Consider the following 21597-nt stretch of genomic DNA (forward strand, 5'->3'; position numbering starts at 1 on the left):
GGGCCCCGCTCCCCGCCGCCCCGCCGAGGTCAGCCCCGGGTGTGGGAGGCGGGGCCCGCGGCGAGGCCCACGCGGCGGCCATGGCTTCGGTGGTGGAGTACAGGGGCCTCAAGGCCGGCTACCACTGCGGCTACTGCGACTCCCGAGAGGGCAAGGCGTCGTGCGGTGAGTGTCCCGGCGTCGAGGCGGCCGCGGCGCCCACCCTCCGCGCTCCCGACGGCCCCCGGCCGGGGAGAGGGCGGCTCGCTCCCCGCCTCCCGCTCCCCTGCCCCACTCGTGTCTTCCCAGCCCGTCCCCGCCCCCGCCCCCCCGCCCGCTGCGTCTCGCCGCCTCACCCTCACTGACGATGGCGGCCCCTTCGCCGTGAAGCAACGGAAATAGCAGAAAGCTGCCCTTAGTCAAGATGGCGCGGACGGCGTCGGCTCCCCGGGGCGCCAGGCCAGGCTGGGCCCGCGGGCTCCCGTGTGGCTTCGCGCGAGCCTCGGGAACGCCCGGGCGCGCTGCATTGTGGGGCGGCGGCGGCGGCGGCGGCGGCGGCGGCGGCGGCGTTGGCGGCGGCGGCGGCGGGCCAGACGCCGGAGCGCTGGCGCGGCCGCGGCCATGGCTTCGTGGAACGTGGTGTCGCCCAGCATCGTAGAGTATTTCGCGGGCGAGGACTTCTACCGCTGCGGCTATTGCAAGAACGAGTCGGGCAGTCGCTCCCACGGTGAGCGAGCCGGGCTGGCGGGCGTGGGAAGCCGGGCGCCGCGGCTCCCCGGCCGGCCCGCGTCCCGCGGGGCGCCCCTGACGGGTGGGGGGGGGGCCGGGCGGACCCGCCGCCCCACTCCGCGGGGAGCGCCTCGGTGGTCCTCGCGGGGATCCCCGGGGTGACGCTCGTCGGGCCCGCGTCGGGAAGCCCGGCGGCGGCCGGCGGGCTCCGTGAGGGAGGAGGGTTGGGGAGCCCGGGAGGGAGTACGCGCGCTGTCGCGGGGTGCGGGGCCGTCGTGGGGAGGGGGGTGGGGGCCCGACGACCGCGAGGGAGCCGACGGGAGACGCCCCCCCCCTCCCCCGAGTCGGTGGCCGCCTCAGCCTGGGGAGCCCCGATCGCCCCGACGCGTTCATCTATCGTTATATTTTCTTACCCGGGGACTCGCCGGCTACGTCACGCCCCCACCCCCGCCGCGGGAGAGAGCCCGCCGTCGGGCGGTTCTCGATTTCTCTCCCGTCCCGGGTGGCTGGTCGCTTGTCAACACAGCGCCGTGCTCCTTTCCCCGGAGTTTCATTGGCGAAGCTGCGAATGCGGAATCTATTCCTTTAAATGGCCAATCCGGCGCGGTGGGAAACGGGATGACCACGGAAATAGGAATAGAGCTTAGGGGTTTCCTTGTATTAAAGGATTATAAACGAAAAGATGGGTGTTGCTTTTTTTAAAATTTTATGTCGGCTGTGGTGTGCCCTTTAAACGTTTATTAGGTGCCGCTGTGGGCATCCGACCCGGGTTGACCGTTAGGCAATCTTTAGAAAGGCAGACCTTGTGTGGGGTGGTGGGTCACGACTATAGCCCCAGCTATTCCAGGAGGTTGAGCTCTGTGAATCCGGGTGGGAGCCAGCACAGTTATTCTTATCTCCAGTTAATCTGCAAGAGGCCGGAAGTGATTGCAGGCGGGGATGGGGGGAGTGTGGGGTGGGGGGGAAGGCAAGGGATACATCACCAGCCCTCTAGGGGAAAAGACTGGGGATAGCTGGAGGCCCTGAATTCAAGAACCACCGCTGGGGGTTTAAAAAAAGAATGTCCATTACTATTGCAGTTGCAATAGGAAAAGTGGCCTCCAGGATAGGTTTCGAACAGGAAACAGGTTGCAAATGGTGTTACTGTTCTGAAAGGGACCCCGGAGAAGCACCGTCAACTAGTGATTGCCTTAGAGTGATTGAAGTTGTCTTGTTGACTTTGGTATCCTATATTCTCAAAAGTTGTACCAAACGTGTCTGTAATAGTTTAATAGGGCCTGAGTTCTCATTCTCTTTTCCTTTTTTTCTGCCTGTCTTGGGGCTTGAGCTCAGGGCCTGCCTGGGTCGCTGTCTCTGAGCTTTTGTTGTCAAGGCTGGCTCTCTATCACTTGAACCGTAGCTCTATTTCTGGCTTCTTCGGGGGTAGTTTTATTGGCGAAAACAATTTCATGGACTTTTCTGCTTGAGCTGGCCTTGAACTCAGAGACTTCTGAGTAGCTAGGATTACAGGTGTGAGCAGTTATTATTTTTTTCCTAATAATATGAATAATCGTTATCATAGGGTACTAATCTGTTGGGTAGGTGAGTATTCTTTTTCCCATCCTACAGGGAATGAGCTTGAGGTTCCTCGAATGACTTGTGGGTGTAAGCGAGTGTCTGCCTGGTGTGTATTGGACATTTATTTCTGCCCTATAATTGAGCTTGTGGTTACTTTGTTTTCTAATTTAGGAATATTTCCATATGTATTTGTATATTTTTTCTGTTCTCATGTTCAGGACTGCTGTGTATATATGTGTACAGATTTTTGGAACTAAAGTGCACTAAAAAAATTGCTTTCTAATTTTGAAGAGACTTAGTGTATTAACTCCTTGGGGATGTTATTAAAGTTGCATAGTCTGACAGTTTGATTCCAGGAAGGATCCAGATTTATGACACCAAAAAGGCTATTGACCAATTCCTAAGTAAATGAAATCACTTTGGTGTACTTGGTCTTTAGTTAAGAGAAATCTTTTATTTATGTAGTATAATATGTCAAACTAACAAATCTGAATTTATACAGATTTTTCATTTTTTCAATGTGAATACTCTAAAATTTTTAACCTATTTGTCAAAATAACACTTTGGACTTAAAAGTGTCTGTTGTAATTAACATAGCATTTATCTATTTTTTTGTTTATTTATTTTTAGGCATGTGGGCACATTCTATGACAGTTCAGGATTATCAAGATCTTATAGACCGAGGATGGAGAAGGTAAGACTCTTGATAACACACTTCCTGCTATTACACAGGTTGTTCTAATCATTGAAAAGTAGGGTTTGCCTTTAAAATATTCTTTTAAAAATTTTGTTACTCTAATTGAAAAGCTCTTTTGTTTAGTTTTGCAAAGGGGTTTTAATTCAACATGTCTGTTTATGTGTACAGTTCATCTTGATCAGTGTCACTTCTTCCATCATTCTAAGATATTTTCTTGTGTTGGGGGATGAGATTTAAGAAAATGCTCGTTATTCTCATGGCAGTACATGCCTGAAATCCCAGCTCTTAAGAGGATGAGTCAGGAATATTGAAAATTTGAGGCTAGCTTGGGCTATACAGGGATTTCTTATCTCAATTCATTCAAAACAGAAAAGAACAACAACAGAAAAGAGAGAAAATTTTTATTCTTTTGCATAGTGATTTTGTTCTCTTGAAATTTTATCAGGGAAATTTTAAAACATGCAGAAGGAGAGTACATTGTAAAGAACCTTGTGTTCCTGTCATGAATCTCCCAGTATTTAAAATTCTGTCAGTCTTGTTTAGTCTCTCTGAGCTCCATCTCTCCACTTTACAGTGGCTTTCATCTGCATTTGATTTTCACCTGTATTTGACTAATCCGTATTTCCTTATTAGTTCAGATAGCATATTGATAAACCTTGATAAGTCTGTATCTCTTAGAAATAATTTAGTCTTATTTATTCTTTCTTGTTGTTTTTGCTTTTGTTTTGTTGTAGTGTTAAGGGAGCCCAGAGTCTTTTCATAGCTGAATCCCTACCACTAACTAGCATGTTCATCAAGTAGTCAAGTGCTTAACATGTCTCCTTTCTTCCCTTTAGACATGTCCACAATACCCTGTTGTACATTACAATATTAAAAAAATCCTTTGAATAGTACCTGTTACTAAATTTTGGTTAAATTTCCTTTGTCTCAAATTTTAATAGTTGGTTTGTTATTTTTATATGGGGGACTTTTGCCTTATGTAGATGCTAGCAACATTAAATACTCAGAGCCAGTATTCTCTAAAATACATAGGATTGCACATGCCAATTCAAATGCTACAGTGTTCTTTAAACTTAAGAGTAAGACTCAAAAGGTAAACAGATGTAAGTCAGATGTGGAAGTGTTTTGTATCCAGTGATTCTGTGTCCCTTTTACAAAGGTAAGGCGCTATTGCAGTATTTTATGACAGGGAGAAGCATGGCTGCGGATAATTTTAGATGACAGACTTTGAGTGGTGACCGTGGAGGCGTGTCAAGACAGGAAGGACCGCTGGCTTAGTGGCAGTAATTAAAGAAGCAGCTTCCATGTAGAAATCCTGTGATAGGAAATAGAGGGTAATTGGAGGAAATCATCTAACACGACTGTCAGGTTTGTGGCTTGAAAGCTGAATGTCTTACCATAAACTGGGATCTTGAATGCCTGGAAAGAGTCGTGCCAGTTTTGTGGTACTTTGTACCGGCACATGTGGAGTGTCCCATGTGGCTGTCACTCCAGCAAGGGTTCACAGTCCCCCTGTGGCACGGGCTGTATCTACTCGTCCTGGTATATTGTCGGCAGGTGAGGTGTTAACAGAGCTCTGACCTGAGACCTAAACTACCTTCCTTAAGGCTTCAGAAAGAAAAGGCTTTGTCTGGTTCTTGGTATACTTGTTTGTAAGGTTATTTAGGTTATAAGGAGCATTTAAGCCTAAATATGTTTTACACTGTTGATTAGAATTTTTATCCTTAATTTAGTGCTTCTCTGTGAATCTGTTGTTGTACAGACAGGAAGTATATAAAAAGTTAACAAGTTATTTTTGTAATTTTAGAAGTGGGAAGTATGTGTACAAACCTGTCATGAACCAAACATGCTGTCCTCAGTACACAATAAGGTAAGGTTCCTAATTAATGGGGATCTGTAATATGGTATATGATTTTAAGATGGAAATTTTGCTTTTAAAATGTTACCTTGTTAGTAGCTCCTAATAATTTTCAATTGGTCTTGATAAAAATATGATATGAAAAATACCTTTTGTCCTGTTTGGCTATCCAAGTCCATGAATGCTGAGAAATTTTCATAGTACCTAGCAGAGGACTTTCCACATTCAAATATTGCTTGTAGTGCTTATAATCTACAACAGGATCCTATAGTAGCAGGAGTGTTTACACTAATCTGTCATACATATTCAGAATGCACTTTTTTTCTTTTTAATGTAGGACTTAAAAATGTCTATTTTTTGGTGAAGTATTTGCTTGATTTGATAGTCTTTGGGGTTGTCTTTGCTCCCGTTCATTCCACCTTAAAAGATAATTTTCTCTCCTCTGATTTAAGGTTCTCCCTCCCTATAGCAAATGTTAAAAAATACACTTAAAGCTAGGCACTGCTGGCTCACGGCTCTAATCGTAGCTACTCAGGAGGCTAAGATCGCAGTTCAAAGCCAACAGGCAGAGAAGTCCCTCTGAGACTCTTTACCTCCAATCAACCACTCAAAAACTGGAAGTGGTGCTGTGGCTCAAGTGATAGAGCACTCAGGAGGTTTAGGGACAGCACCCAGGCCCTGAATTCAAGTCTCACAACTGACAAAAATAATATATATGCTTAATATTTTGAGTGTATTCATTTTCCGATGTATATAAATATTCCAGATAAATCAGTTACCTTTAAAAATGTTATTAAGATATTGTACAGAGGGTTACCTTCTCATAAGTTAGGTAATGAGTACATTTCTTCTTTTTTTTAGAAAATGTCATCCCTTCCTTAGCCTTCCTCCAGTTTCCCCCTTCTGTCCCTAGTCACAAGTTACACAGTTCATTTTCTACATAGTATATACTGAGTAGCATGATTGAATTTTTCATCCTTTCTTCCTCCTTTCTGTGCACTCTTCCTATTCCCTTCTAAAAAAGACAAAACAAACCCAAAGCAAAATAAATACCATCACCACCACTATCACCTATAACAGAAAAATCTGTTTCTATTTCCTGGAATTCATTTTGATAAATAGTATTTTTTTCCCAAGTTCTGGAGCTTGAACTTTGCCCAAGGCTAGCTAGCACTCTACCACTTGGGCGACAGCATCACTTCTGCCTTTTTCTTAGTAGTTTATTGGAGGTAAGAGTCCATGGGTGTTTCTGCTCAGAATGGCTTTGAACTATGATCCTCATAGGCTCCTGAGTAGCTAAGATTACAGGCCTGAACCATCAGTGCTTATCTGATAAATAGTATTTTAAATATTCATTTTAAAGGTTCATGTTCATAGTTAGGCCTTTGGGTTCTTCCCCTAAGGGTATTCTCCTTTAGTCTGACTCTGTGTGAATGCCCAGTCTTGTATATGGTATCATATTCAGTTTTATTTTAAATTTAGCTTCCACATGTTCACTTGGCTTACCTTACTTAACATGATTTGTTCTAGGTCCATCTATTTCCTTGCAAATGGCATTATTATTCTTTCTCATGAATGAGTAAAATTCCATTATGTATACGTATCACATTTTTTTGATCCTCTCACTTACTCTAGGGCATCTGGCTGTTCCCATAACTTGGCTATTGTGAATAGTATGGCAGTGAACATGGATGTGCAAGTATCTTTACTGTAAACTGACTTAGAGTGTTCTGGGTAGATGCCCAAGAATGGTATGGCTGGGTTATAGTGAAGTTCTACGTTTAGTTTTTTGAGGAACCTCCAACAGTGCAGTAAGGTTCCCACCAGCATTTGTTGTTGTTTGAATTCTTGATGTTGTCCAGTCTTACTCAGTGGTTTTGATTTGCATTTCCTTTATGGCCAGGTATCAATTGCCTTTTGCCTGATCTTTGCCACTGCCTCCCTTAGTTGCTCTTGTTCTTGGGTTGCAGACCCAAGAGAAGTTGGTGGGAAAGCTAAGTTGATGAAAGCTAAAGCCCTTCTCTGCTCTGAAAGAAAAGCATATAGACACAGACACGAAACACTCTGCATATTAAATTAGAAGTCACAGACTCCTGGGCTGGGGATATAGCCTAGTGGCAAGAGTGCCTGCCTCGGATACACGAGGCCCTAGGTTCGATTCCCCAGCACCACATATACAGAAAACGGCCAGAAGCGGCGCTGTGGCTCAAGTGGTGGAGTGCTAGCCTTGAGCGGGAAGAAGCCAGGGACAGTGCTCAGGCCCGGAGTCCAAGGCCCAGGACTGGCCAAAAAAAAAAAAGAAGTCACAGACTCCTGAGGATCCACTGGTCCCTGATGAAGAGCTCTTTTTCTCACCTGACTAGATATCTGATGGGCACATAATAAAGAGAAAGTGGATGTCCTACTGGCTTTTCCCATTGTTGGTTTAGGATTTAACTTGGTTTGGTCAGATAGGAAAGTTATCACTATATATCTACTTTCTAGCTTCCAGCATCAGTCCATACTCTTCTTTCCTACAGTTACATATTTTTCTTTTCCCTTCCCTCCTCCTCCTATGTATATGTGTGCCTGTCTCTCTCTCTCTTTTTCCTTTATTATAGGTTTATTGAGAGTTTGAGTCAGATTAGAGGCTACATTAAAAATCTTAAGCATGAGATTGCCTCCGTGTGCTTGATATACCCAGAACTGACCTTTTTAAAAGCTTTAGTTCACGTTAAAAATAATTGCTTTGCTTTCCTAGGTGCCATCCTTTAGAGTTCCAGCCGTCAAAATCTCACAAGAAAGTTTTGAAAAAAATGTTGAAGTTTCTGGTGAAAGGGGAGGTTTCCAAAGGAAATTGTGAGGGTAAGATGAGACCAACTCTGAAGTCCCTTCCCTTGCCAAGCTTCTCACTTTCACACCTCTCCTTGTAGGCAAGGGGGTTGCTACCTTACTATACCATAACTTGGTATTGCAACCACTACTAGCGCTGCCATTGCTGCCTCTAGGCACCAAGTCGAGTACAGAGAACATCTGCCAAGGAAGCTTGTCTTGGAAAGAAAGTCAATGATCTTTTTTGAAGATGTTGGGGTTTCTTGGATGCTGTTAAAATTTTTATTTTTCAAATACATTAGTAAGTCATCTACTTGCTTCTAGCAATGCCCCTATGAACTAAATAGAAAATCCTCTTATCTCTAGAGAAAGTGATGCTTAGGTACAAGATATACAGGATTAAACAAGCCTCTGAGCATGCCCTGAATGCTATCAGGATTAGGTTTTCTGTATATGCATGTGCATTATGTCAGTAAATTATATTATCTGAAACTTGAAACTATGTTTCTCAGTTATCTGATGAATCGTGAATTATGAATGACTTTCCTAAAGATAAACAGTAGCATTTAATTAATGTTTCCAGATATTTTACTTTTCCAAATTAGTATTTGTATTTTTAAAAAAAAGTTTTCTATAACCATATCTATAAATATGAGTGTAAGAATAGGGAATGCCAGGTGTTCTCATTCTCAAAGATCTAGCTCACTGCCATAGTGAACACCTGATCTTGGGGACCTCCTGCTCTCTCATTGCCTCACCTCACGAGTAGTGTTTGAATATTTTTTGTGTCCCAGTCACTGCTTTGTGCACTTGGAGGTACTGTGGCCAGCAAGGCAAGTCTTTGCCTTCATGCACAGTGCATGGAAGCCCTGAATGGACTAGGATACAGGACAACTTGGAAAACACTTGGCAGAGCTGGAGGCAAGGAAGAGCTCAAAAGATGCAGTTTTATAAGTTTATTTCCAGTTACAGAATTGGGAATCACAGAATTTTGGTGCAGTTTTGATAATTGTATGTACATAATTTTGTAGGGTTAGTTGGTTTCCTTTTTGCTAGTCAATATACAATGTTTTGGTGTCCAGCAATTATATTGCAAAGTTTGAAAATTAACGTACAGATAACATTTGAGGATGCAGTTCATTTGTAAATTGATGGTTGACTGTCTTTTCAAGTACATTTTACATTTGGCTCATTTTTGACTCATACGCTTCTGAGTTCTTTGGGTCTGAAGTGTATTAATGCACTGGGCTGGTTTACTTACTAAGTAACAACCTAAATAGATATGAGGAAGATATGCAAATGCAGTGGCTGATCAGTGATAGCAGTCTAGCAGTCTGTGCTTTCCTCGTGTAACAGTCTTGTGTGGGTCCTGAGTGGGCTAGCGGCCTTTTTCCCTTACTGTGCCCCAAAAGCCATCCTGGGATTCCCCTCAGTTTTGATGTGTAAAGATGGCTTTGGTTTTTTGTAGTCTAGACAGTGGGGAGGGCAAAGGATGAAATCCTAGGTTAGAATTTTTCCTCAAAACAAATGAAACAAATGAAAATGAAAATGCTACCTATGCTATATTCCATCATGGGGGGCTTGATCACAGCTTGCATAGGGACTGGTAGCCCATTCTCTTGCCAGGGTGCTTTTGAAGGTAGGAGAGTGGGTTTGGTGGACACCCAGTTGTCCCTGCCACCATGGACAACAGGGGTACTCTGTTTCTCTGGACTGGGTCAATGACCCTGCTGATGGGCTTTGTTGCTTCTGACTTGTAGATGAGCCCATGGATTCTGCAATGGAGGATGCTGTTACGGGCGACTTTGCATTAATAAACAAATTGGATATAAAGTGTGATCTTAAAACACTCAGTGATGATCTAAAAGAAAGCCTAGAGACTGAAGAGAAGAAGAAAGAAAAAAGTTCAAAGAAAGAAGACTCTAAGGAATTAATTCATTCACAAGCTATAGAAGAGAAGTTAGGCTCTGGTGAGCCATCACATTCAATTAAAGTCCATCCAGTTCCTAAGCCAGGTAAGAAACATTTGCTAACAATGTCATTATTTTCTATTCTTTTAATGTGACTCATAATTCCTGGGCCCTGCTGTCTGCATGAAGATAGACCTGCCTATGAAATCTGCGCAACTGAGCTTCACTTTATACAACTTACTGTTAGGAATTTAGATGGTCATGTATCCCAGGGTAATGGCGAACTCACAATCCTATCTAAGTGCTGGGATCCCCAAGTGCTGGGATCATAGGCATGTACCACCAGGCCTTCTTTGATCATGTCTTTTTTTTTTGTGAGTTGAGGGGCTTGAACTCTGGGCCTGAGCACTGTCCCTGAGCTCTTCAGCTCAAGGCTAGCACTCTACCGCTTGAGCCAGGTTTTCTGATGGTTAATTAGAGATAAGAGTCTCACAGACTTTCCTGCCCTTCATCCTCAGATCCCAGCCTCCTGGTAGGATTACAGGTGTGAGCCGCTGGAGCTGGCCCTGATCATATCTTTTAAAACTACTTTGCAAAGCTAAGCACTGGTGGCTTTAACTACACAGGATGCTTAGATTTCACTATTGAGGTTCAAATCCAGCTGGAGACTCAAGAAAACCATCAAAAAGCTGGAAGTAAACTTGTGGCTCAAGTGCTGGCCTTGAGTGGAAAAAGCACGTAGGCCCTGACTTTAAGCACCAGTACCGCCACGCACGTGTGTGCACATGCATGTGGCACATACACACCTACTAAATACAAAATACTTGGAGTAATAGCTTTATTTCCCCAAGATACAAATATTTTAAGAGTTCCATTTCATCTTATTATACGTAGGGCCTTATAGGTTTGAGAACTTAATTTTGTTACTGAAAAGGTATGATAAGAATTATTTTTGGTAGTGTGAGGTAATAATTATTGATATTTTGTTGAAATTGCAGACATTCTGAAACTTTTCAGTTTATCAACTTTTTAAATATAATTATACTAACTTTTAGTTTAAAATGCCCAGAATTTATGCTTAATTTCATCTTTATTTTTATTTTTTTTTCAAATTTTTATTATCAAACTGATGTAGAGATTAATTTCATCTTTAATAAGGTAAAATATTTTTCCTATAGTTTCAGTTACCAAAGAATTAGGAGTAAAAATATCTATCATTAAACGGGACACGCACACACATACACATATACCTATGATTATGTATGACTTTTTCAAAATATTTTTTATAAACTGAAGTTGGGTAGTTTTTTAATTGTCATTTGTAAAAAAAATGATGCAAGGAGAGATTTTTAGTGACTGTAGCCTATAATCTCAGTATTCCAGAGGCCCAGATAAGAGGATAGCAAGTTCTAGAACAATCTGGCCTGTATAGACACTCTCAGAAAATAAAAACAAAGGAAAACACTATTATTTTTTTTTTTGCAGTTTGTTTCCCTTAGGATATCTCCCATTAATACTAGGAGATTATCTTAAACTGTAGAAATATTTGGGATTTAGAGTTCATTTTTATTTTACTGTTGAAAAAAATGTTACAAGTAAGCCAGGCACAGGTGGCTCACACCTGTAATCTTAGCTATTTTTCATAAAAATACTAAAATTTTGTGTTTCTCAGTTTACCCTATATAGTTTTATAATTTTTAAACATTGGTAGAGACTTAGCTTGCAGTAACTGAGAATATGCAGAGTGTGCTAGCTCCCAGGGCTTCCTTTGTAATTTTTGCTACTCGGGAAGCTATCTGAGAATCACAGTTTGAAGCCAGTTTGGGCAGACAAATCCGTGAAGCTCTTTATCTTCAGTTAACCAGCATAACGCTGGAAGTGGAAGTATGGCTTTCCAAAACCTTCCTATTGGTGATTTTCATGTGATTGCAGAATACTGTTTTATAGTTATAGAGCTATCAGTCTAATAATTAGTTTTGTAGTTAGAAACAGAGTACTTTATGGAAGGAGGCACAAATATTGTACTGTTATTTTTTGTTGTTAGTAGAAAACCTGTGTCAGGGTTCTGTGATCAGTACTCATTTATACCTGGCTTATAGGTATTTGTGTAAGTACTTGCAGTGAAATGTTTGCTAGAGAGTCAGAAGAGAGTTGATTGATTTTCTATTTACAAAAGCATAGAAGTGGGTGGAGTTTCCTTCCCTTGACTTCCTTTCTTTTTTCTTTTCTCTCTCTTTTTTTTTTTTGTCAGTTGTGAGACTTGAACTCAAGGCCTGGCTGGGTGTTGTCCCTGAGCTTTTTGCTCAAGGCTAGCATTTTACCCCTTTGAACCACAGCATCACTTCTGATTTTCTGGTGGTTAGTTGGAGATAAGAGTCCACAGACTGGCTTTCAACTGCAATCCTCAAGATTGAATAGCTAGGATTACAGACTTGAGCCACCAGCAAGTAGCCTTCTCTCTTTTTTGCACTGGGCCTTGCTATATGTCCTTCACTCCATGGCTCTTTGAGTAACCATCTTGTTGAATTGCAGTCCTTTGCCACCACATTTGGCTAGTATACTAGAATTGTGCTTCTAATAAATAGTAAAAGTTTTTCCACAATAAGAGCTGCCTTATAAAGTTCCTGTGACTATTTGCTTTCTTCAGCAGTTCCTCTCTAAGGCAGAATGAAACATCTACTCCAGAGTTATGTGAACTGTTGGAATTCTTTGGATTTATTCTGTAGCTTCTATGAGACTATTGAATAAACAGTTCTCAAGCCAAATGTCACTGACCAGTACTATTTTGCAATTCTTTACAGGCAAAGGGGCTGATTTGAGTAAGCCTCCATGTCGAAAAGCAAAGGAAATCCGGAAAGAAAGGAAAAGGTTAAAACTCATGCAGCAAAACCAGATGGAGCATTTGAGAGTTTCCAGGCTCAGAGTCCAGCACCATCTTTGTTCCCATCAAAGACTAAACCTAACCAGCCCAAATCACTTGAAGACTTAATTTTTGAATCTTTACCAGAGAATGCATCACACAAATTAGAGGTAGAGGTTTTGGACTATTCCAGTTTTTGTTTGTTGTTAGTACCCCATTTATCTTCTGTAAATTTAAATTTATTATTTGATGTTTTGTTAAAGAAAATTGGGATGTATTAACTAAAGAGAGTTGGGAAGGAGTACATTTGTATTTTCTAAGGTAACTATTATTTGAGACTCTTTTTAAGGAGTTTTTACAAATATACTAGGAAACTGGCTACTAAAATTGTGAAGTTCTGGTTTTAGCGTGTCATTAGCAACATGCTTTGGCTTTATGCATCCCTTGGTTAAATTAAGTAGGTAAAAATACTCTTTAATATTTTATTTAAGAAATTAGATAGTAAAAGAGAGTTTTGTAGAAAAAGAGTAGATGATACTACGCAAATCAGCTTTATCTGTTACATATTCTGTTCTTGATCAAGGCAAAGTGACTACTATCACTTGTGCAAGGTGCCAGGCCAGAATTAGCTAATGGTTCTATTACCAAAATCATCTGTTATTAAGTATTTCTAACCATTTTGGCATATGATGTATTTTTAAGGTATCTAAATCTCTTTACCAGTTGGTTTACATTTGTAGATCAAATTGGGTTTCTTATTATTAATTTCAAATGTATAACTTTCTAAAATAGTAACCATAGTGATTTACAGATATTCTCATCTGATCCGTAACTTGTGTGCCTTTGCATTAATAGCTTAGTATTTTCTAAGAACATTACTTAATGTACATCTTGTTACTAAAAATTAATGTTAGTGCATTCTAAGCCTAAGGACAGTAGATATATTACCAGATAGAAATTTTAACAACTTGCTACTCTGATTTGGTATTGACTTTTCTAAAATTGTAAAGAGACTTGAACAGACTACTTGGAATATTTTATGAAGAGGCTTTTATGTTTGATCATGAACAGTAGCATTCAATGAATCAGTAACACCTCACAGTGACTTTTAACTTTACAATTAAGGGATGCCAGATGTTTTTAAGTTGTTAGCCTCTGGGTGCCATGTTCCCTAGGGCACATGTGACACGCCCAGCTATATCTTTATTGCATTGCACTTAATTTTGGTTTACTCTTCTGTTTTGCTAATACATCTTAACTGGTTAGTAATTAATACGTTGTTAAAATAAGTGTTAGCCACTACCATGCACAAATATAAATTTTAATTTCTCCTCATTTTAAATATGAGAAAATTAAGGCACAGAGAGGTTAATTTACTTGACCAAGATAGTGACATCATAAGATCTGAGCCAAGGAAATCCAACTCTAGAGTCTTTACTTTTAACTATGCTGCCAAGTAGAGACACTTTGTAAGGGATTTTTAATTAAAAAAAAAATCCTTACACAGTTATGTGCTAAGTAATAATGAATAAAAGTGTCCCAAAAGTATAGTCACAAAGCTGGGTGCTGGTGGCTTACCCCTGTAATTCTAGCTACTCAGGAGGCTGAGATCTGAGGATTGCGGTTCAAAGCCAGCCAGGGCGAGAAAGTCCATGAGAGTCATATCTCCAGTTAACTACCAGAAAAAGACTGGAAGTGGTTCTGTAGCTCAAAGTGGTAGAGTGCTAGCCTTGAGCAAAGGAGCTCAGGGACAGCGCCGAGGAGGGGGGGGGGGATAATTACATAGTCACATTTAAAATTTTTCCTACTGATTTACTGGTGACAAGTGAACAGGTTTTATACATCTAACATTAAAGAGTATAAATTTGTGTTTATTACCTGAGTGGGGGGGGCGTCTTGCCAGTTTTACAAAACTTACATAATTTAATCAGAAGAGACGTTTAGAGTTTGGAAGAATTCTTTGTCTTCATAAGAAGTCTGTAGCTTGCAGAAATAAGTTTTTTTTCTTCATTTACTATCTAGATGATCTTTTTGTTAAAATATTTTTATATGTTCATGCTTTAATTATTGCGCCTAGTTTGTCTTGAGTGGGAGTCAGTGCTAATGCATATTGCACAGATTGAATGAATGAGTGAATTAATGAACCTTGTTTTTAACTTCTTCTGAAGGTGAGGGTGGTGAGATCATCTCCACCAAGTCCTCAGTTCAAAGCCACATTTCAGGAGTCTTACCAGGTTTATAAACGTTACCAGATGATTATTCACAAGGACCCACCTGATAAGCCAACTGTGAGCCAGGTCAGCAGGCCAGTTGTCCTTTTTCTGTGCAAGCAGAACCTTCCCTTGTGCTTCATTGTATATGGTCTTGGTCTATTTGTGCTACACTTTATGTTCAGTTTCTAGCTTGTCTGGAAAGATAGAGCTCTGTGAGTTCACGGACATTCTGAAAGTGCAAATTTTACCTGTTGTCATGTCAAGTGCCAGTCATATATAATCTCAAAATGGAGAATAACATGTGAAATGACCTTTCCTTGAAGTTTCTGGACTCATTTATTTGCAAGTTGCTGATGGAGCTCCAAGTTGAAACACCTATGAAAAAATGTAAATTTTTTGGTAAGCATGCTTTGCCCATGCTTAAAAATCATGTCTCGAAAGAGTTTGTGGCATCTAAATTATTCTTTACTAATGTGCTACTCATGCACAACTGAAGGAGATTAGATAATGCAGTATTTTAATAGATGACATGCTTATAATTTTATAAATCAAACCCAATAAACATCTAGAAGGGGGGAAAAAACCCTTAAAACACTTAATATAAGTAGAGGTAGCAAAAGTAGTAGCCATGATCACAGTGACAGAACCCATAGCAGATGGGTAGAGAAAACTGGAATAAAATAAAAACAAGCTCTCTAGATCCTTGTGAGTTTAAGGTCTTCCTACATATTGGTGCAAAGTTAGCTCTCAGGCTCTGTGCCAGGCAACCATTCCAGGGTTTCCTTTCGGATTCCACCACTGAGCTTTGGAAGTGGATTTGTGGAGATCTTACGCTAACCTCACCTTCAGAAGTATATCCTGAGATAATAGAGTTGTTGGTTCAATAGCATTTGCTTGTATTTTCCTTACTCTGAAGGTGAGGTTAGTGCCTGTCTCCTTTGAGGACCCAGAGTTCATGTCGTCCTTCAACCAGTCCTTTTCTTTATATGTCAAGTATCAAATGACCATACACCAGGATCTGCCTGATGAATGTGGGAAGACCGAGGTACTGTTTGTTAAACATTTTTCTTTTGTTGACTAGATTGGGAAGGAACACAGTATATAACCTTTTGCCATTTTTTAAAAATCTGTTAAGTAGAGTTGATGACACTTTCTGTGTGAACATTTTAATCATTCAGAAAAAAGGGTTGTAAATTCAAGGTGTGTTCTTACCAGCATTCTGTCTTGTACTGTGGTTTTAACACAGGGCCTCATCCTTGGCTGGGTGGGCATTCTACTACTTGAACCTTTTCACAGCCCTCTTTGATTAGTTACTGTTCAGTAGAATCCCATGTTTTTGTGTGGGCCAGCCTGGTACACCACCCTTGTCTTTATACCTCCCACACAATTGGAATGACAGGCACGTGTCCACATACAGCTTTCTTGGCTGAGATGAGATTTTACAAACTTTTTATCTGGGCTGCCCTTGAACTACTGTTACAAGTGTTGAGCCACCAGGCCTGGCCCCCCTCTTCTTAGAGGTAATCTATCAGATATACTGTTTATACTTACCATTTATAGAAGTAACCTATGAGACACAATCTTCCTACATTCCAGCTGTGTGCAAGGTATAAATAGAAGGATGGTTCTGACCAAGAAGAAATCACAATGCAGTGTTATCTTAGAATATTTCTTATTAAGTAATATTCCAATTGTCATGGTATGAGGATTGAGTTTAATCGACAGATGTAGTTAAGCTCAGATTCTCTCCCCTAGCTTCTGCTTATATAGGTTCAAATTAGCCCAGGGCAGACTTAAAGGGGTTACAGAGAAATGGACAGAAAGGCATATTCTAAGGGGTAGATAACAAAAGTCAGGAAGCATGTAAATAGTTTTGGTAAAGGATCCAGGAATTTCCTCACTAAGGTAAGTACATATAGGGACTTCTGTCATTGACAGGAATTAATGCAAAAGGTCAAACACTCATAGTCCTGGAAACTGCATACAGGACATTTTAAGAATCTCTTGTTCTTGGGTCTTGGAGTTCATGTTGATACTTCATTCATATGGTCCTTTGCACAAAGCAATTGGGTAATTGAGATTCCTGTTAAGAATATCATAGACATATTCTAGTTCTTACCAATGAGGGATACCATGCAACCTACTTTTCTTTGGGTCTGGCTTATTTCACTTAATAGAATTTTTTCCAGGTTTTTACATTTCCTTACCAATTGGATAATGTCATTCTTTCTTTGTTTTGTTTTGTTTTTGTTGCCAGTCCTGGGGCTTGGACTCAGGGCCTGAGCACTGTCCATGGCTTCTTTTGTTCAAGGCTAGCACTCTACCTCTTGAGCCACAGCGCCACTTCTGGCCATTTTCTGTATATATGGTGCTGGGGAATCGAACCCAGGGCCTCATGTATATGAGGCAGGCACTCTTGCCACTAGGCCATATCCCCAGCCCCTGTTTCGTTTTTGTTGCCAGTCCTGGGGCTTGGACTCAGGGCCTGAGCACTGTCCATGGCTTCTTTTTGCTCAAGGCTAGTACTCTTCCTCTTGAGCCACAGCGCCACTTCCAGCTTTTTTCTATCTATGTGGTGCTGAGGAATCGAACCCAGGGCTTCTTGTATACAAGGCGAGCACTTTACCACTAGGCCATACTCCCAGCCCTTGTCATTCTTTCTGATGGAAGTGTAAACACATTATTGTTGCTGATTTGTAAAGTGACCTAGTATGAATTTAGAGGGTTACTTCCTCGAAGCACGGTTTCTAACACTAACTTGTAGAACTTTCTATGATAGATTGAAATCCAAGAAGCCCTTCACTTTTAGGGCTACTTAACTTTGGGGTAAGTTACCTTATATTCAAGCATATGCAGCTCAGCAATTGATATGGAAAACAGAGTCCCAATTGAGTCCATGCTGAGTTGTGGAGACAAGGAGGAGCTGGTGGAATGCCGGGTTGTGTCTCATTCCAGCCACCAGGTGGTGGTCTAGGTCTGTGATTGTGCTCTTAATCTCCCAGTGGGTGATGTAGCTCCTGTGTTCACAGCCCAAGTGGACAGATAGATGCTTGTACTATTGCTTAGAAGTAATTTGCATAGAAGCTTTGAAGTGGTAATTACAAGTAATTCTTTGCTTGTCAGTGATTTACATATTTTCTGGGACTTAAGCTAGAGAAGCTTTCAACTTCCCTTTTCTCCTAGTAGCTCTACTGTTTCTATAAAAAGTAATAATTTATATTTAGAAAATTGTTCAGTGTATCAAAGAACTGACATTCTCCTTCAGTTATGCAAGCAGAGCAATCACATTTGATATGTACTATTTTATAGATATTTAACTCTGTTGTATAATTGAATTTGCATGATGGTAGGATCTACGCATTATGAAACAAAACAAAAAAAATTCTCTTTGGTGTAGGGGTTACTAGGAATTGAACCGAAGGACTTACACTCTACTACTGAACTACTTCTGGCTAATGAATAAAGTAGAGGGCTTAGGCAATTATCTATATAATTTTTTTTTTTTTTTTTTTTTGGCCAGTCCTGGGCCTTGGACTCAGGGCCTGAGCACTGTGTCCCTGGCTTCCTTTTGCTCAAGGCTAGCACTCTGCCACTTGAGCCACAGCGCCACTTCTGGCCGTTTTCTTTATATGTGGTGCTGGGGAATAGAACCCAGGGCCTCATGTATACGAGGCAAGCTCTCTTGCCACTAGGCCATATCCCCAGCTTATCTATATAATTTAACCAAAGCCACTTTTTATGAGAAACACTCCTAAATTAGGATTCCGTGGCACTGTGTAATCTTTCTCATGGTCTATGGTAAACATTTGTTACTGGTAGTAGATAAATTACAAAAGGGTTTGGATCATTTACATAAATTAATTGGAGCATCTAGACTAATTCCCAGAATAATGTTACTTCTTGGGCAGATTCAAAGGCTTGTAGTTAAAGACTGGGAACATTTTTCTTAAAAAATTTCTTTTGGTTAACAATTTCCTAATTTTTTTTTCAGGTCATAAAATCATTGTGTCATACAACATTAGATTAGTTAATTCTCCAAACAAGTGAGCTTCCTTTATATAATTAAGAACTTTGTCCTAAGGACTGTGAGTGGTTCATGACAGGAGAATGGCTAGAACTTTTTTTTTACTTTTTTACTTTTTACCATGGGTTGCCATGAGAAGTTGAGGTTGGCTTAAATAGTTAATGTACACCAGTGGATGGCGTATTCAGCATATGGTTAAGATTTTATGTCCTGTAGTAAGTTAGAGTGACTGTCTTCCCCCAGTGTGTTGTGCTCCTCTCAGGGCCACACAGAATGCTAAGGGGGACTTGCCTGTGGGTAGTGGCGCCCCAGTCCTTGCAGGGGTAGTGTTCTGCTTTGGATGTAGAATTTTAGGATGTCCAGGGCCCTTAGCCTCAGCTTCCCTCCTCCCCCCTCTAGTTACTATTATATGTAACTGTATATCCTTTCTCTTTCTTGACATTAATTCCTTGTTAGTCTGGCTGGCTTTAGAACTTTTTTCCCTTCTGATTTGTGGTTTTGTTATTTTTACTGGCATATATTAGTTGTACTAGGAGGGTTCTGTTGTAACTTGCTTGCTGTGTATCCAAATCAGCATGCCCCTTCTATCACTTTCCTACCCTACTCCTCCCTTTTCCAAACAGTTTGAACAAGTTTCATTCTGTTTTTATGCATGTAAACTGCTCCTACCATATTCATCTTGGCACACTTTCCTCATCTAAGTTGTGGTTTCTTGATGTTTCTTAAAACATGGATTGAACACCTCTTCTAGCCAGCCAGCTGTTGTTTGAGAGGCATTTTGGTAAAGTTAGAAAATCAGTGAACACAACAGATCAAGACTATTTGTAACCATCCTCACCTATAGTCATTAAACAATAAGCATAATGAGATGGTAATTAGTAAGTTAGCAGAGGTTGTTACAGAAAAAGTAAAGCTAGATATAAGGGAGGAAATTGCAACTAGATCAAATTTATTTGTAGTTAAAGTTATAGCCAAGAATTAAAATGAAAAAGGAACTTGAGGGATCCTTCTCTGAGTTGAGCATAGGCATTGGAAAGTACCATTTTCCTCATTTTAACCTACTGTTCTCTTGGCTGCATGTCTGAATTTCTGAAGTATCCTGGTACTTGACTTCTGGGTGTGGTCTAAGTGTAAGTATAACAAAAATGATTGCAGGTAATTGGTGCAGACTCACGTTGTTTTCTTCCAAGTAGAGGAATGAGACCACAAAATGAGAGGCTAGCTGGAGTGTTTGGTATGAGGTAGGTACTCATTCTGGATGACTTGCCTTCCTGAGATCCAGTATGCTTAGGAACAAGTTACCTTGGCACTGGTACCAGCTATGATGATTGCACGCATGATGGGACAGAGTATTAGTGACATGGAGGCTACGGAGCTTCATAGGCGAGAGTGTTAGCCAGCTCTGCGTGGCATCCCAGCTTCCCACTTTGTACCTCATGTCTCTAAACAGATTCCCAGTTTCTCCCATTTTTACTTCGGGTTCCTCCCTTGTAAACATGGGGTCTGTTGTGAGAATTAAATAGAACCAGGCTGTACATGCTGACTGGATGTGGATGATGTACATACTAGGATATCGGAGACACCAAGGTCAAGAGCAAATAGACTCACATTTACAGGTGTTTTTTTTTTTTTTTCTTGTTTCTCCCCTCATTTTAACTCAAATTTGTTTGAACTAAATGGTCATATACATTTTATTTTTTAATTTCAGTGCAAAGGTTGAACCCAGGGCTTCATGCAAGTTTGCCAGCCACTGAACTACATCTTTAGTAGCCTTTATTTTAAATTTTAATATTAAATTAGAATCAGTCTTTCAAAAGAAAAACAACATTCAGAACTACTTGTTGGTTCATTGACGTTTAATTTTAGTCTTTAAGAATTTGTAATATTACTTTGGCCCAGTATCCTATTCTACCACACTAAACATGTGAAAGGCCTTATTTGAAGATTGATATGTGATTTCTTAGGACTGGTGACAAAAGAAGAATAGATGTTTGGATTTTCCCCCGGTATTGGGGCTTGATCTCCTTTTGATAAATTAGTGATACTTGAAATCAGTCCACTTTGTGCTTGAGCCCGGCAGAATGCCTGGAATGGAGAAGGCCTGTGAGCTACCACTGAATGAATAAACAGCAGAGTCCGTAACTCAGTAGTTGCCAAATTGTAAAATACCCTTGTAAACTAGAGTTAGACACAAATGGGGAAATTCAGATAATGTCAGAAGCCCTTGACAATTGTCCTCTAATAAGTAAAGCTGCTTTTAATTTCCTGAAGAGGAGTATTGAGGAATTTCCCTGCAGTGAGCTAAGCACATTTTAGTGAGTACAAAGCTCTTCTGGTCAGGATAATCTTGCTGTGAGCCACTTCTGTCTTTACCTTTTGTGTTTTGGGTCTGTTTTTGCCATTAAATCTGAGCAACTTAATGTTTTATGACCTTGTGGTAATGACCTGTCAGGTGAACAGTGCTACCTATCCAGGACTAGCCCAAACAGAAAAGTTTAGTTTTGCTGCAAGGAATCTTATTTCTGATGTCATTCTAAGTATATATATGATAGGAATTTTGTGGTTATACTTAACTTTTTGTAACTACTATTCCTGAGAGTGTTAGTATGTGTACTGAACATGGGAGGTATATTTTCATTATGACAGATCTGGTAAGGTGAAATGTGGAATAGCAAGCAATGTTTTTGGAAATCTTTTTCATGTCTTTGGAGTAGTATAAATGTGTACCTTGTGATTTGGAATTCAGTTTTTACTGCTTTGGGATAGAAAGCTTTTGTGTATTTCATGTTTTAGCAGTTTGAACAAGACATGAAATTTTAGCTCTATTCTGAAAATGCTGTGACACAAATGTTACCGATGCCTAAGATGCATGTAAGTTATTGGACGCTTCAAGGGGACGTCAGGTTTTTAGATGGTGTTTATGTTTCTCTTTTGCTACTTAATTGATGCACCAATTACC

General features: G+C 40.7%; 1 protein-coding gene across 1 annotated transcript in view; it reads left to right on the top strand.

The window, feature by feature from the left end:
• The first annotated feature begins 551 nt into the window (after nt 1-551).
• Ate1 (arginyltransferase 1) overlaps nt 552-21597 on the top strand; it is a 104505-nt gene continuing 83459 nt past the window's right edge. The window contains 8 exon segments of the mRNA XM_048338099.1: nt 552-706; nt 2896-2959; nt 4770-4832; nt 7561-7664; nt 9392-9646; nt 12343-12426; nt 12429-12571; nt 15531-15659. Coding sequence (XP_048194056.1) covers nt 601-706; nt 2896-2959; nt 4770-4832; nt 7561-7664; nt 9392-9646; nt 12343-12426; nt 12429-12571; nt 15531-15659 — 948 coding nt within the window. The 5' untranslated portion in view covers nt 552-600.

Source organism: Perognathus longimembris, chromosome 2, assembly GCF_023159225.1.
Source record: "Perognathus longimembris pacificus isolate PPM17 chromosome 2, ASM2315922v1, whole genome shotgun sequence".
NCBI lineage: Eukaryota > Metazoa > Chordata > Mammalia > Rodentia > Heteromyidae > Perognathus > Perognathus longimembris.